Source organism: Schistocerca piceifrons, chromosome 1 (assembly GCF_021461385.2).
Source record: "Schistocerca piceifrons isolate TAMUIC-IGC-003096 chromosome 1, iqSchPice1.1, whole genome shotgun sequence".
Classification (NCBI taxonomy): domain Eukaryota; kingdom Metazoa; phylum Arthropoda; class Insecta; order Orthoptera; family Acrididae; genus Schistocerca; species Schistocerca piceifrons.
The window spans coordinates 341,958,409-341,976,846 of record NC_060138.1 but is presented as its reverse complement, the minus strand read 5'-3'; the positions used below and the strand labels follow the sequence as shown (position 1 = coordinate 341,976,846).

Sequence of the window (18,438 nt, the reverse complement as noted above, 5' to 3'; positions counted from 1 at the left end):
TGAACTAGTCAAAGACCTTGTCTCCATATGTCAATACTCTAATGTGAACAAACCCCACCAATCAAAGCCAACCTAACCTCAACACTGAAGCTTGCCTCTATCAATTCATACCACCATCCAACTGTACCCCTCCCCCTTTCCCACGTAAGTATCCACTGCACCAATTGCTTGTTGCACAGCCTCCCATATGAAAGATAAGACCCACTTCCTTCTCTAATTCTCAACAGTCCCTACCCCATTATCACCAAGATCCCTACTCATTTTTGGTGATGTCACCTCCTTACACACCAGCAGTACCTCCCCCAACGTTCTTCCATTTCCAGAACCACCACAATATTAGTTATACATCTAACTAATTATATCTTTGTACATAACTATTTTTTCTTTGAGGGAAAAATATATGAACAAATCTGTGGCATAGCCACGGGCATCTCCATGGCACTCTTCTGCATCAACTGGTTGATGGAGCATGTACAGGAAACTATCCTAGCCTCTCAAAACTTTGTCTGGTTCTGGTTCATTCACGGTAATTTCATGTTTTGGGCAAGGACCTATACATTCCACCGTTAGTCCTACACAGCCTCAACAGCTTCGTTGCAATTTCTTTCATCTGATCCTCCTCAGCCCAATGTGCCATTTTCTTGGACATTGATCTCCACCTCTCTGATAGCTCCTTCCGTACGTCCGTCCGTCCATATGAAGCCCACTAACCATCTACAGTCCCTGCATTTTGATGGCTATCATTCCTCCCACCACAAAAAATCACTCCCATATAATCTGGCTACCAGCAGACAGTGCATATGCAGTGATGGTAGTTCCCTATGCCAGTAAGCTGAAGATTTCAAGTCCCCATCCAGACAAAAGTTTTCCAAGTTTCTCTAAACTTCTTAAGACAAATAACAGGACGTTCCATCAAGAATGTCCACAATGTATATCATATTTTCATCAGTGTCTAACTTTATGTGAACTGGTGATGAAAATGCCTTTCAATTATTATGTTTTTGAAATTATTGTAGCCTCAGTTAGATGCAGTTTTATACAATCATTTTACATCCACTGCTGGATAAAGGCCTCCTCTGGGCATCTCCAGGATTACAAGTCTTTCTTTTATATATATAAAGAGAACACAAAATAGGGATGTTCCAATATTATACTGGGCGAGTCACAAGTTTTTCCCCCAGTTTCTGGAGGGTACTCTTTAGATTATATGGAACAAAAAATGTAAATACAATAATGGGATTGAAAAATGCACATAGTAATTAATTTAAACAATTTTGTAGCAGTCTCTTGCATTCAGAGTGGATTTAAAGCAAGTGTTCAAAATTTCCTCCCTGCATCTGAAGGCAAAGATTCGCACAGGAGTGAAACACGCGAGTAGCATTTTGTAATTTCACATGCTCGTTCCTTATTAACGTTGTGGAATCGAAAATACATTGCATCAATTCTTCTTGTGTTTCCACCTTAACTTCGTACACAATGTCTTTCATCCACCCCTGATGCAGTAATCTAGGGGTGTTAAATCTGCAGATCTGGCAGGCCGGTTGGTAGGACCCCCGAGACCTATCCATTGATGTGGGAATTGCTGATTAAGATAAGCTGTTACCACATGGTGGGAATGTGCAGGTGCCCCGTCATGCTGGACATACATGTGGCATCTTGTTTACAGAGGAACATCTTCAAGAAGCTGCGGTAAGTCTTCTAGTAAAAATTTACCGTACATCTGACCATTTAAATTTCCCACGAGAATAAACGGTCCCAGCAACTGGTCACACACACCACCACACCAGACATTGACTCTGACTCTTCATTGAAATTGAGATACTACTGTGGCATGGGGATTTTTGTCTGTCCAGACATGCATGTTGTTGATGCCGTTTCTTGTAAAGGTTGCCTCATCACTGAACATTATGAAGCAATAGAGCTGCCGATTTCCATTTAACCAGTTATAAAAGTGTAAACAGTTGGCACAATCATGTGGCTCTAAATGGTGAACTTTCTGCATATGAAAAGGATACAGTCCATTCTCATGAAGAATTCTACATACCTTAGATTGTGAAACATTCAATCGGGTAGCTAGACATCTCATACTTGAACGAGAACTGCACTCTACTGAATTAAGAATGTTTTCCTCTTCTTGAACATCACGATGCCTTTCAGAGTGAATACAAATACTGGGAAGGGTACCAGTTTCTAGCAATGTTCGATGTGTTCCACTAAATGTTTTGGCACCCAGAATCCTATGATTAGGATACTGATGGTGATATTCGGCAACAGCAGCTTTCGTATTACCATCACAGAAGCCCAAAATGTTCACCATCTCTCCATACTCCTGTTATGAAAACTTGTACGGCATCGCAAACTGTACTGTACACAGGAGACAACAACAGTAAACAGTGACTGCAGTATCAACAAGTGGTTGTTAAAACATACTACTAGCTGCAGTTGTCTACCTAAGATTGATCGTGTGTCCTGTTAACACAAGTGTAGCGCTCCCATGGCATGTTTCGAAACTCTGTTGTAGCTCCTTCATTATGAATCTGACAACATTACTGTATTTACATTTGTTGTTCCACATTGCCTAAGGAATAATCTCCAGCAACTGGGGAAAACCTCGTAACTCACCATTTATAGCAGCCACATTTTGTGTTTCCGCAACCAAGCAGCCCCAGATGAACCAATAAGTCAGAAACTTAATTTTTTTTATTACTGAAAGTTGGCAATAACTGTACTTAGCCAATAACTTTGTATATTATCTTGATAGGTAACACTTATCTTGTTTACAGTTATGTAGCTTTTGTAGTGTGCTGCTGACAGTGGGTATGCAGCCAGATAAAGTGTGGCACGATAAATAACAAAAAATCCTATGAAACCAATATCAACATTCAATTATAAAACATGAAGTGACTCTTCAAGCTTTCCCGGCGGATGTGTTGTAAGTAGTCTTCACGGGTTTGCCGCCGGATCACGTTGTGCAAATTCATTAAGGAAGCAATACATATCCGTACAGCCGATAATCTCATCAACAAGGATACGGGATTTCAACTGAGCACAGCCTGGAACCCTGCATTAGTTGCTATTAAATCACAATGTGAAGATCAAGATTCTTCGGAAACAGGCCTGTCATAATAATGGCCTAGTACGGCTGTTGGTGAGTAACGTCTGGTCGCACTTGACAAACGCAGCGTACAATGCACGTGTGGGAGAGCCACTCTGCGATTTTTGGCAGAGGGAGTTTGAATAAGGCAAATCACTGCGCATGTGTGATTTCTGCAGCTGCGCATTCTTCACGCACATTCTAAAAACGGGGCATCAGTGTGCGGATACTGTCAGTCGTACCTAGCCACAAGCAAAGTTGAACCACCTGAAGATGTCGGACAGCTGCCTCGAGGAAATATTGTGGAATTTGCACAACGTGATCTGGCGGCAAACCCGTGAAGACTACTTATAAAACATTAAGTTCCCAATTCATGTGAACTGCAGAACACTGTGTTTATAAAATCCAGCAAATACCTTCCTTGCCACATACACTACCCATTCACCTGATAATACACCCCACTTGCCTACATTTTATCTTCGTTACATCCATAATTACATCTTTCACTTCAGTTTGTTCCTCAATTTGTATCTCTGTTTATCTCTCTCTCCCAGTTTTTCAATACCATAACACACTCTTTGTACATGACCATATGCATGTCTTGGCCAAAAAATGATTCAGAGGACCAATACATACATAAATTCACAACACACATCTCTCCATTGCTAAATAGGCGTATCCCAGTTTCTGAATGGTTTTCACATTAAAAATCCATATCTAACCAACACCAAGCCAACACTGACAAATCACACTGCTTGTAAACTGTTTCAGAGACATTCAAATACTTCTTTCAAAAACTTTGTTCAGATTGTCAAAGCCAAGCCAGGCAATTTCAATGTGTTGTCTTTCAGTTTCAGTAAAATTAAATTTCTAGCTGTTTCAGATATGTTCCACTGAATGTATTTCTACTTCTTTTTCCAGTTTAACGAACTGAAAATTTCTGCTAGTGTTGCTGGGAATAAATTTGATGATAACGAAATCATCTTGCCCAGTTCCTCCTCCAATTCTGAATTTCTGCTATCCAGGTTGTGTGTGGCAAAGATTATAACAAGTTGAACTGACATCTCCACCTTCAAACAATGGAAAATCCAGGATGGAATAATGACAATATTATGAAAAGGATAGTTTTCTACTCACCTAACAAATGTGGTTTTGAGACAGGCACAACAAAAAGACTGCACACACAGTGTGTCTGGCCCTGGCAGGCAGCCAGTGACAGTGGTTGTGTGTGTGCGATTTGTGCTTGTCAGTGTGTTTTCTACTTTAGAATTAGGCCTTTTGACTACAGGCTGAAATGTGTAGCAGTCTCTTTGTTGTACCCGTCTGCGACTCAACCTCTCCTCTACTTCATAAGTAGTAACCTATTCTTTTCATATATTATTGTGAACTGATATCTTGTCTTTCAAGGGCTATACACAAAGATTTTATTGAAATGAAATTAAAAGCATTCTTAAGTATATTACTCCCAGGCAAAGTGGTAGATCATATTCCTAGTTTACATTACTTCATTCACGGCTTGCAAGTGTTTGCTGAGCTTAATCCACAAATAAATCCTATTTGCACCTCTGTCAGATCAAAACTCATTTTTTTTTCCTTAGTGGTTAATGCTAATTTTGGTTAATATCTTGTGCATTATACTATGTTTTTCTGCTTAGTTGTTACTGATTCAGGAATTGGCCAGCTACTACTAATACCTGGTGTAACAACTTATGAGAATAGTTAATATATTGGTCACAGACTCAACAGTAAGTAAAGCAGGTAGCAGACTTCAGTTCAATGGGAGAATACAAGGAAAACATAGTTTACGAAAGAAATTTCCTATAAAACACTTGTGTTCCCTATCCCAGAATTTTGTCAAAAGTCTGTGATATTCACAACAAGTAGGACTAAGGACTAACACAAGATGTTAAGTTGATATGTAGAGGGGCGTCACACATCATCACAGGTTTCTTGGAATCAGAGGAGAAGGCCATGGAAATGCTGAAGAACAAGGACTATGAGATCCTTCAAGGTATGCGGTAACTGTCCTGCGAAAGTTTGCTAACAGAGTTTCAGAAACCAGAAACTAAGTGAGAAATCTAGGAATATACAAGGGTCCTTAACACTTCTCCAACAAGGATAGTGAACAACACATTACACTAATTACAACACACATACAGGCATTTATTTAGTATTCCATATGCAAATGAACAGGAAATACCCTGTGCCACACTTTTCACAGTGGTTTGCAGAGTATGAATGTAGACAGACATAGGTGGTCAGGTCTAGTTTTCATTTAATGCCTGTGAAATGGAAGAGTAGAGGGTTGTTTCAGTTGCTCATCATGCTTTACAGCATCACTCAAGGACCTGGGTGCTTGCCACACTACATGGGCTATTGGGATCCTCCCAACCGATATTAGTTTCCCTGAACTCTGGGGATAGGAACTTGCCCTACAACAGATCCTTGCACCTTGGCATCCTCCTGGACTTAATCTCTGTTAACTTTGTTAAGTCCCTAATTGTAAATTGCATGTTTCATAACTCTTCATACTAAACTGTCTTTACTTTTCATTATATCCTTACCATCTCTAGACTGAAGCTACTACAGTGTTCACAAATGAAACATTTCTGACTTGCTGTCTCCAATTGCCCCCCTCCCCCTGCCCGCTCCCTCACCTGCACTATAGTTGGTCTCCTTCCATTCTGGGGTCTGAGAGACTTGCTCTCCCTCTTTCACCTTCCCTAAACCATCCCTTTCTCATCCCTGAGGAAAGAAAAATTATTTCGATGTGTGTCACTTTTACTTCCTCAGGGATGAGGAAACGCGCGTGTGTGTGTGTGTGTGTGTGTGTGTGTGTGTGTGTGTGTGAGAGCAACACTACACATTTTCTCTCTTGAAGGTACATACTCACAAGCACTTCTGCTTCATAATTTATTAGTTATTTCTTTGAATGGGTTTTCCTTTGATAGAATTATATAGTAATAAGTCCATTACTGATACTTACTGCAACAAATTATGTCTTAATAAAATGAAAAGGCATTAAAAACTGCTAACCACACTGCTACAGTCCACAGTACCACTCAGTTGCTAAGGTTTGCACTGACTACAACCGAGTCATAACAACCCATAGTCATTCGGCTTACATCGATTCCGCTGCTCCCTTTAAGTGCCCGTTACGGTACAGAGAATACAATGCATATCGTTTATTTGGAATTCTTTAATGAAACCAAAATTTACTCAGAGAGGATACGCCAAACAAAACAAGCAGTAAAATGCTGAATCTGCTGGTAAGTGTTGCTGAAAAATAATATTAAAGTAGATCTGCAAAGCACTACAGCATCACCGGCACGAAGAAACTGGATATTCTATTTTCATCTGCAATGAAGTGAATGTAGTATCAATAAAATTAAGACAAGTTTAATACACTGGAAACCTTATATTGCATTTTTGTCCTTCAAAGCTTACTGACAGCATGTCAAACAAAAAGATATGGAAGGAAATCCCGCTCCACTGGAGTAATGATCCATGATCCACTTTAGTCACTGTATTTCAGACATATCATAGAAGTAAGACTTACTGATCATTATCTTCATGCTGAAAGTCACTACATTTTTTCTTCAATCATACAGCCTTTCTAAATCAGTGCTGTGAATTAGTCTTCTTTAACTTTAGCTTCCTGTTCTAGCAGAACCATATAGTATCAAATGTGCTGCAAATCAGTTGTTTAAATCTTATATCACCAACAAAAAGTAAACAGTATAACCCAAATCCACTTTATATAAAAAAAATAAAAAATAAAAAAGAATTGACAAACCCGGGTTAGATAATGAGTGGCACAAACTCAGTAATAAGCCCTCGATTCTTCCTAGTTTTTATCAATGACCTTTCATTAAATCCTCTAAATATGTATTCTGTAGTACTTGCAGATGGTACAACAGAATAAAACAACTGAAAGACTCCTATCTATGCTCCTCAACCTTAAACTGTTGCTAAACACCACAAAAACAGCTCATTTTTCTCTTCTAGCCACCCAGGAACTATCATACTACATGGAACCCTCGCAAATTGACGACACATTAATTGCAGGGATAAAGTTTTTGAAAGTGTGGTTTGCCAGCTCACTCCTCGTCAGGCTCTACTAAGCATTCAGATTCCTCAGGTAATCGTGTGATATAAACACACTAAAAGCTTTGTATGACAGACTTGCACTCTCAATGTCCCCTTTTGCGGGGCATCTCTGAGAAAAATTTTCTTTATGCAGAAAAAGGATAGCAAAAATAACAGAGTACCAGTGATATCAACCACTGAATTTATTTTCAAATAACTTAATAAATTAGTAATCTCCTGTATTTATATACTCAGAACCGTTTACTGCAGTGGGGGAAAAACTGTATCGGTTCCCAACAAAGAGAAATCGACAACCATAACACATGAACCAAGTTAAACATAATCTGGTGAGCAAAAGACAGAGGGTAAGTCAAGATAGATTGATAAATATGGGCAGCCTACTCCTCAACAAACTAGCCATTTCAATTTGAAATTAAATCAATACCTTTAAAATGATAATGCTAAAGCAAAACACTTTTCTTCAGTTGATAGGTACCTGAAGGCAAGCTTGCATGAACTAAATGAGTTCACCCTTTCCTCCACATAATTCATATCTTAAGAAAACTTTATCCTAAATATATTTGCTATACATTCATCAATAGTGAGTACAATTTCTTTTTACTTTTGAATCTTGTTCTAAGCCTGTACAGACATTCCAATGTAAGATGCATTAACGAAATAAGTGTGTATATATGTATTTTTTTATCTTTTTGTATATCAACATATGTATAGCTACATACATACTCCACAAGCCACTATATGATGCATGGCGGTATGGTACCCTTGCTTCTCATTCCATTTCCTGTTTCAATCACAAATGGAGTGAGGAAAAACTATCTATATGCTTCCCTATGAGGCACAACTTCTTCTCACCGAGCCAGGTGCTGCAGTGGTTAGCACACTGGACTCGCATTCAGGAGGATGATGGTTCAAATCTGTCTCCAGTCATCCTGATTTAGGTTTTCCGTTATGTCCCTAAATCATTTCAGGCAAATCCCAGGATGGCTCCTTTCAAAGGGCACGGCCGATTTCCTAATGCGAACTTGTGCTCGGTCTCCAATGAATTTGTTGTCGATGGGATGTTAAACACTAATCTCCTCCTCCTAACTTCTTTTATATAGTCCTCACGGTCCTTACACAAAATGTTTGGATGTAACAGTAGAATTGTTCTGTAGTCAGCTGCAAATCTCAAGTCTATAAATTTTCTCAACAGTCTTCTACAAAATCAATGCAGTCTTCCCTCCATGGATTCTCCTTTTAGTTCACACAGCACTTCCATTAATACTCAGATGCTGACTGACCATACTGGTAGGAAATATAGCAGCACACCTCTGAACTGCTCCAATGTTTTCCTTTCTTTCAACCTGGAGGCTATCCCAAACACTCTAGCATTAATGCCCTATATGCAGTCCCCTTTATAGATAAGCTACACTTTCCTATAATTCTCTTACCAAGCTGAAGTTGGTCATTTACCTTCCCTACAATACACCATTGTGTGTTTTAATACTATATCTCATAGCCACTGTCATTTTTTACATATGTTTGCAAAATTTCAATGTCTATTTCCAATTGTATGCTCTTAACGAAAACATTGCTTTACTGATGCAAATACTACGCTTTTTTTGTCAGATTCTTTACAATTTTAATTTTGCGTTTAGCATTTTTTGTCATCAACCTCCTCTCTCTGTGGAAACACAATATAAGGCTTCTGTGCTTACTAAAAATATAATAATAAATATTTCCTGGAAAGAGTAATTTTTATTCACACTACATCAACCCGGAAACTGTTGGAACTATATAATGTCAGAATGAAACTTATTTTATTTGTGATACCACTACAAAAACTTAAAATCATCTTATTAAGGATGGCTTTTATTAATAGCAGTTACTTGATATGAAAGCACATTGCAACCATGAAACAATATCAATACAGCACAAATCAATGTGGATAAAATAATTATTCCTCATGCTTCTCTCAAAGGTGTGAGAATTTAACGATATGGTGTGAAGTACACTGAATCACAGAGGAAAATGCATGCATAATTATACTCATTCCATTCCTTCTTGAACAAGCTAATGAATTCTAGAACAATATTTATAACACTTCAGTGAAAGGAAAATAAAAAATACAGAAACTTATTTCATGCAAAAAGTATACTTTCAATATTGACGTATATTAGGCATTTATGCATAAACTACTCATACAGTATGCTCTTTACACAAGTATTGTCTTGCTAAACGCACCTTTTCTGAAAGAAATTCTTCCATTTTTGGAAGGCTAAAGTTCATTAATTCTTCTTCAAAAAGTACTTTGTTTATATTCACTGCCACAAATAAGGTTGCAGCCTTTAGTAAGATAGGCAAATTATACTTCTCACTCAGGTCTCTGACAGACAGACAATTTGTTACATCCAAATGCCTGTCAAGGTAATCGGCGCAGTAGTTTTTTAACTTTCCTACTAGAAAATGATTGGCCAATCTCAACAATTCAGAAACATTGCTTTTATTAATTATGACACAACCTGTATACATATAATTCAACAAGCTCTGGAATATCTCTGAACTCTGGCAGGTGACTGTTAAACGTTCTTTTATTGATTTATGAGTCTTTAGGATTGATTCGAAATACTGTGAACATGAAGCCAGTACGTTTCGGTGTGCTCGGAATTCGGTTCCTCCCACGTAAAGAACAATATCACAGAACTTCCCCTGATCCCTCTGAGCTTTCAGCTTTTCCAGAACGACATTTGCGTGATCGTTTTCTGAGAAATTCATTGAATCGTCTGCAGCCATTATTTTAAATATATTTTAAACCTTGCATCAACGTTTACGACAGCAAACAATAATTCCAGAGTATAATCTGGAAACCTCACCAGAATGATCTAATTTTTAAACAGCAATCTTCATAGATTAAAGACATAAAATAAATATCCCTAGACAGTATTGACACAAATAGCATCTCCCACAACTTCGAAAGAAGCATATTTAATTTTGACACTAAACAAGCCACCAATCGTACAACACGATATTGACGTTAAGACAAAGATGTTATACCGAAGACCCAACTTTTTTTAGTTCAATATGACTTTTATTTTAAATTTTATCAGCTGTGACAATGCAGTAAGGTACAGTTTCAATACAAAGATCAGAAACAGTTGTAATAACACACTTCGGATAATCCATTGGCCTGTGAGAAATTACAATGTTTAATCATAAAAGGGAAATAATGCTAGGCTTCAATCGTTACTTTTGAATGCCGTTTCTTCTTTCAACTATTCTATGGGCTGGTTAATAATCGTAGCAATCAGAGCTGACTTGCGCCTAGCCCACGGATGGCGAAAAATGATGCACGCTACAAAATAAATTTTCAGTATTATTTAACTATTTTTGGTTCATTGAAGTGATAATAAAATTTAAATCAGGCATAAGCTGCCTGCATGCTGACAGACGCAGACAATTTCTCTGTTTTCACTATTCAAGTTACCACGGAGAGACCAATTCATACTGAGCGTCCCGTCCCGTCCTATCCTGTCCTGTCAAAACAATGTACTACAATGCATTTCAAATGGCGGCACCCACTCTCGCCGTCCCGACGACATAATCACCCCATTTGTCCATTTACATAGGGCTCCCAAAATCGGATTTCGAAAACCGATTTCCCATTACCGTTTCAGGATGGTCATATAAACACTTCAAAATCGATTCTGGAAATCCAGGTTTACTTGCCGGTTTTCCATTTACGCATTCGATTTTCGCTCCCATGTAAATGCAACCGCTTTTCAAACGTGCTTGAGCTGTCAGGTTTCGTCTTGGTTTTAAAATTTTCGGCTAATATGGACAGAGTAGCTTTCTGTATAGTGAAGGATAAGTAGAAATATTAGACTGCAGCTCTTTGCACCTCGTATAATTGAAGAGAAATAGCGATTGTACTGACTAAATCAGAAAATGTAAAAGCTGTTTTCCAGGCGTCATATTTAACTGGGCCAGCAAATCCACTTAAAACCTTACCATGTAAACACGACAGCGAAAAACGGTTTCCGATTTTCGTCTTTCGGAACATGTGCCGCATGTAAACGTAATAAATCCAACATAACAATAGCGACACTCCGCCTAGTTTTTGTTATCCACAGCAATAGCATCGCCCCAAGCGGCCAGAAAGCGACACCTCTGAATACGGTACTGGATAAGTGAGAATACTAACGTTTGTACTGTTTTATAACATAACATTTACAATATCAAGAAAGTGCAGTGCCATAAAAGCCGACAATAACTAAAAAAATGATGTCACATTTGTCATTATTTAGTTTCCTAAGAACTGTGGGAGGTACGAAACGGTACCTTACAGGCTACTTTATTTACGATTATCTTGCAGCGTACAGAATTTGTTGAATGATGACGTTTTCCGTTAATAACAAAAAATATCTACTAAACACTGGAAGGCCCGATCTTTTGCAGAAAGACGGCGTATATCTATTCAATAAAGCAGAGTATTGTTCGGTACATTTTCAGCCAAATCAGTGAATGTAGAATGTAGGAAACCTTTGCAGAATGTAAGAGCTACGTTATTTAGCGTACCAAATAAGCCACCACAACTGCAGCTTAAGGAAAAACCACACAGATGATATAATAAATCGTCAAAAGGAATAAAACTGTTCCCCGGCATAGAAGAAACCAATTTCACAATTGCTAAACATGAGTCACAAACGTCAAGACTCTACAACACATTCGCCTTTGAAGTAAAAGTAATTACATTTACTAGAATATTGGTGTATTAGAAAGTCAAACGAAGTGTGAGAAGGGCAGGTCATTCGACTCTATAAAAAAAATTAAGTGCCAAGAAAGGGCCTATGATAAGAGACAACAAGAGGAACACTTGAAATACGAGTTTATATTCTCTTGCATTCAGTAGAATAAGCTGCAAATATATACATATTCGAAACATTTTCTCGATGAATAATTTGTAGCTAATGTCATGGAATCAGTGTGATTTGGCTGTTTTTACACGTGTTTCACGATTATTCGTGTCTCTTAATAATTTATTAACACATGGAACGCAACAACATAAAAACTATTTCGTTAATTAAGTAGAAAATAATAAAAAACGAGCATTATCCTTACGAGGCATTCTCACCGCTTGGAGCGCTAGTATCGCTCCAGCTGTCCAACGGTAACAACTTTCACACCAGAGAGCGTTATGACTGTATATTTTAGACTGTGCCGTCACATCATGCCACTATTAGCTAGGGCATAACCACCAATGGCAAGCTAACATACACCAACAAGCCACAAACGTCGGCAAACCTCTACATATCAGCAACATTGACCAGATTTGCCAGCTGCTATTAAAGCCGACCAAGGGGCTACAGTAGGGAAGCCAATGAGCTCGCACACTTACGCAGAAACCAGTTTAGGGATCACTTCTATTACCCTTCTTGTAGACAGGCATGATCTGGCCTTTTTCCAAGAACAAAGGACGGTTTTTTGTTCAAGGGATCTACGATAGAGTGTAATTAGAAGAGGATGTAATTCAGCCACAAAGTCAGTATAGAATCCACTGGGACCTGGAGCTTTGTTCAACTATCAGATCAATCAGCCACGTAATCGCAACTCGCATGACTGTCCTCCACAGTTTTCTTCGGTGAACTGTGGTGTTTGCAAGATTATTCTCAACTTTTGGTATGTGGGAAGAGCACATACACAAAGCGGTAGCTTATATACAGGGTGCTTCACAACTCATGTTGCACACTTCAAGAGGTTGTAGAGGGGACAAGTTTAACAGTACCCATGGCCGGAAAAAATTCGTTTCCATGTTACATGGAAAGCACGAGCCACTTACTCGCATGCTAGATGCTTCTTATCCAGTTCGCTTGCTATGGTAGGCTACCCACACACATGAATTTTACGATGATGCAATGTCACATGGTTAGTTCAAATGGCTCTGAGCACTATGGAACTTAACTTCTGAGGTCATTAGTCCCCTAGAACTTAGAACTACTGAAACCTAACTAACCTAAGGACATCCACGCCCGAGGCAGGATTCGAACCTGCGACCGTAGCGGTCGCGCAGTTACAGACTGAAGCGCCTAGAGCTGCTCGGCCACTTTAGCTGGCGCAATGTCACATGATGTCCTCTGTTTCTATCTACCTTGGATTCATGCTTCCTGGTGATGCGTCAGTTGACTTTACGATGGCTGAGTTAACAGGATGCCTGAGTTCATATTCACAGAGTACACCGAATGTTGCTAATTTATGGTGAAGCTCACCATAATGGAAGAGAAGCTGAATATCTGCACCACAAGTGGTTTCCAAATCTTATGATCCCATTGCATCTCGTGTTCATGAGAGTAGAACAATGATTGTGGGAAAATGGAAAATTCACAATCGATAGAGCAAATTGTGGTGCTTTAAGAAGGTAGTGCACTGTCGTACTGGAAGATAAAGTGCATCATCAAGTTGAAGAGAACCCACCAATGAGTACTCGAGCCATTGCATATGACTTAAATGTGTTTCACTCGTCTGTCTTCCATGTTCTGCATGAACAGTGATTCAACCTATATCACCCTCAGAAGGTACACGACACAATCCCAGCGGATTTTGAGCCTTGTGTCAATTTCTGTAGTTGTTTTTTATGCCATTATGTGGATTTCCCTCAGTTTCCAAGACAAATTTTGTTCACCGACGAAGCGCATTTCAACAGCGAAGGTGTTTTGAACGGTCGAAATCACTACCTTTGGCATCAAGAAAACCGCAAACCACACATACAGGAAGGCTTCAGCACACATTTCTCATCAATGTCTGAGCAGGTATCTGTGACAGTCGTGTGATTGGGCTGTACATCCCTCTTTCCACCTATTGGGTGCCAGGTACACGATATTCCTACAAAAACGGCTGGAGGAATTTTTTGGAAAATCAGCCATTGGACATTCAGCGCAAACTGTGGTTTCATCATGATGACACAGCACTACATTTTGCAGTTCAAGTCTGAAACCATCTGAACATATTATTCGAGGTGAACCACATGCTTTGCCACCAGTATCCCAATATTAAACCCATTTAGACTTTTTCCTCTCAGACCACATGAACAGTCTTGTTTATGAGATCCCTCTCCAGTTGGAGGAAGATCTCATTGCACAGATCATGGTTGCTGCAGAAGTGATCATAGCACACATCATGTAGGATGCTATTTCTGCACATAGAGGTGGAGTGGTAAGGAAGTGTGGCAGGATGAGAACTGCACATTCGCGGCAGTAGAGAGTGGGCAAACAAAGTCCACATTGCCGAATTGCACTGCTGTGGATAACAGTCAGTCACTTCTGTTTATGGTATCTTGTATTATACGTTCAAATCTATGAGGGGAATAGTAAGGATTAAAACAAATTTCGATCAATAGTCATGAGAGAAATATTAATTCACGTCTTGCAACGTTACATCCACTGCTCAGCAAATTTACTCTGCATGATGTTGCAGGGCAGAACAGCTGACAGAACTTTGTGAAGATATGAAGTACAATTTTCGTCAAAATGACAATTATCTAACCACATGATCATTGAAACTGCTTCCAATGATTATAATTTATTAAGATTTTAACTGTATTATAAGTAAAAATTTAATACACAACAAAATTAACTTCAAGCACAAACCGAAATCATATTTGCTTGAGAACTGCTTCTGATCAACAAAGTTTTTACCATGATCTGTGTAAGGTGTCTGTGTGTGGGTGTCTTTGACTGTAGTTAAGTGTAATCACTGCACTTAAAGAATAATTAGTGGTAGAAAAGGCTAATGTAACAGAGTATAGTAAAAATGGGCCTTAAGCTGTCATATTTTTCGCTGTTAGTGGGCATTATGAATGTAAGCTAACTCGCTCGACATTACAGTGAGAGACCACATTTATAATTCATTGAACAAGCAAACAGTTCATTGATGCTGGTCAATAATATCGAAAACCATCGATTCCTCGACAAGTAACAGTTACTATCATTTTAGGGCCTCATTCAGTTCATGCCTTGAAAATAACAGGAAATGTGGAAATATCGGACTTCTGACGAATTTATCCAGCTGCATTTTCACGTGTTATTCGAGCATACAGCACGGAGGGAGAAGCTTAACTTCTCCTTGGGCAATATGTTGAACATTATAGTCTGCATATTGCAAAGGTTACAAAGTCATAATCAAAAAGGCTAGGAAGCTCTCATTATTATACATACAACTGATATATTGACAAACACATTTTTAAACCATGAGTCTTTAAAACTAAGGGTTATTATTACTTTGTTCCGAGGTCTAAATTGTAATACCATCATCGCTTCTATCTGAGACTGTTTCCAAACAATCTGATTGTAAATTTATGATGATACGTTCAAATCTTATATCCATCATCACTTCTCTGTCAAAGTCCTTCTTTCTGAAGCTTTTCAGCAAGCCACACAGACTGTGCCCACACTACAGATGGGGTGTTGTCTATTGCCTCATGCTCAAGCAATTCAGTGTATTTTATCTTGAACGTATTGTTTTTGTCTCCCACATAGCCTTAACCCTTTGCCCAAATTAATTCCATGGAGGTACACTGACTGTGACACATGGGTAAATGCAAAACTGTGTGACAACTCCTTCTACTCAATAGATGAATTTTTAGATACAAAGTAGTAACTGTAAAAATAAATAAATAAATAAAATAATTATTTTGTGTAAAGAAAACTTATGTTAAAGTGACACATTCCACATCATTATGAAATGTTGTATTCATGATCTGTACAATAAGTATTAATGTACGAATGTATTTATGTACGAAGTGCAAAACCAGCAGCCAGAAACAGATTTCCACAAAATATTTTGGTTTGTTTATATGAACAATCAGAAGCAGCACTGGTAAATTGGGTTGCAAAATCCAGTTTTGGAAGCACTTGTAAACATAATAAGTGAGTGTGAGTTGGCGTTAAATTGCAGATAGATCAGTTAAATCTGTCCATGCATGGATCACTTTCAAAAGAAATTGCATACACTCTTGAAACAGCTCAAAAATGGACGCAAGACTTGCAGTGTCCTGAAAACATACAGAAAACCGTTTGTGTAATTCTTTTGATGCCACTATGCATTTCTCAAAGTTGTCCCATCCACAATGCATCCACTTTCTCCATCAATTCAGACGTAAACTGTTTGTCAGAGATTTTTCTCCACTGTAAATTAGTCTAGTAATTTTCACTATTGTACAGTGATTTTAATACTCATTTATGTCTTATATACATATTTGATATAGATTTATGTCTTATATACACATCTGATACAGACAAATCCCAGAATTGAAAACGTTAGAGTAAAATATATGGCATGCAAACCATTCGAGGATTTGGAAGAACATTAGAATTTTGGTGGAGGTGTAAATCAAGCCATTGGCGTAAGTGAGGAAGAGTCAGATTGTGATTTTGCAGGTATGGAAGATGGTGGAGGATTGCAGTCCCATGTTTGGCTGGCTAGTAGGTTTAGTCTATTGTGGGCTTCTTGATGCATGGTTAGCAGATGGAGTTTCCATGTTACATTACAATGAACGGTTCAAATGGCTCTAAGCACTATGGGACTTAACATCTGAGGTCATCAGTCCCCTAGACTTAGAACTACTTAAACCTAACTAACCTAAGGACATCACACAAATCCAAGTCCGAGGCAGGATTCGAACCTGCGACTCTAGCAGCAGTGCAGTTCCAGACTGAAGCACCTAGAGCCGCTCAGCCAAAACGGCTGGCACTGTTATGTTACAGCGAGCACTAGTCTAAAGTATTTTAGAACGTTAATTAATTGGATAGAGCAACTGTAGTGATAAAGAAGCCATGGAGGCAGAATCTATTGGTGGTTCACTCTATAATGATTGAATTGCTCTTTGAAAGGTTTGGAACAATCGCATAGGTAAAGTTGGTAGCAGACTGCAGCTCATTGGTAGACTATCAGGGAAATGGACTGAGTCTACAAAGGAGACTGCGTACAAAACAATCATGTGACATAATATTGTTCAAGTGTATGGGATTCCTACTAAATGGGGCTAACAGGAATATAGAATGGATACAAGATGAGCAGTACAAATCGGCACAGGTTTATTCAAACTATGGGAGAGTGGCAAGATGATGAAAAAATTGAAGTGGTGCCCGTCTGATGATAGATATGAACTATTCTACAAAAACCTTCTTAGAAAGATCTTAGAACCAACTTTAAGCGATAAGTTGAGGGTTATATTGGAGTCTCCTACCTATCGATCCTATAAGGATGGCATGTACAAGATTAGATAAATTACTGTGCACACAGGGGTATTCAAGCACTCCATACATGAATCGAACAGGGAAAAGGCCTAATAAGTTGTATAACTGGTCATACCTTATGCCATACACTTCATATTGGTCTGTGGAGTAGGGATGTAGATGTAGATCTTGAGGTATCATTGGCTGGGAGATAAACTGCTTGAGGAGGAGTTGAAGGGATCGTTACCATTTCTGGAGGGCGAGATGTAAGGCAGTGTCATTGGTATGTTATGATGAAATGGACAGTAGAAGAGGATTTAGGCACATTTGCTAGAAATCCTTTTTCTATTATCTACAGTCTCACTAGGGGGAGGGAGGCTCCTGCATTTGAATAAAACTGTTAAGTGCATTTAATTGAATAAAAGTAATAGTCTTAATCTTCATGAGATGACGATGCATGTGGGCCTTAGACTTGTAAGAATGATGGTGCTGTGGGCTCCTCATAAAATTTTCTAGGCGATGGTTTTGGTTGCATATGGGATTGTAGACTAAGTAATATGTGAATGGAAAGAGGTTAGTATTGGGAAGGGAAAAAACGAATGTAAATGATTGGAGGCGAGTAGAATTGCAGCAATGTGGCGAACAGGTTTTCTGGAGCCTTTATTTGAAATGGAAGATGTAGGGTAGGTTAATGTTGATAAGATTGATAGATAACCGGAATAACATTATAATTCACTGGGAAGCTGGTTGCAATTATCTTGGAAGAGAACGTGGTGTGTGTGGAAACGTAAGGATGGTGGGACATGCTGATAGAAGAGAGATAGCAGGCTCCATTCTCAAGGATAGGGGTACATTGGGCTGCAGAGAGCTGAAACAGCAGGAGACGGAGGACAGGCAAAGGTATTAAAATTTTCTTTGGAGATGAGTTCTCCATCAGCCAGTACAGGAGGCAGGTTAACTGAAACTGCCTGAATAGGCCTCAGCATGATCAGTGATACCGATCGACTGCTGCATCATCCTCGGCTGATA

At 38.8% G+C, this 18,438-nt stretch overlaps 1 protein-coding gene across 2 annotated transcripts in view; it reads right to left on the bottom strand.

The window, feature by feature from the left end:
- Window positions 1–10,211, bottom strand: part of LOC124786670 (myoneurin-like) — a 138,354-nt gene extending 128,143 nt beyond the window's left edge. For both annotated transcript variants that reach the window (XM_047254282.1, XM_047254283.1), the window contains exon 1: window positions 9,428–10,211. In XM_047254282.1, the coding sequence (XP_047110238.1) occupies window positions 9,428–9,976 (549 nt within the window). In that variant the 5' untranslated portion in view covers window positions 9,977–10,211. The remainder of the gene's footprint in view (window positions 1–9,427) is intronic.
- Window positions 10,212–18,438: the final 8,227 nt, after the last annotated feature.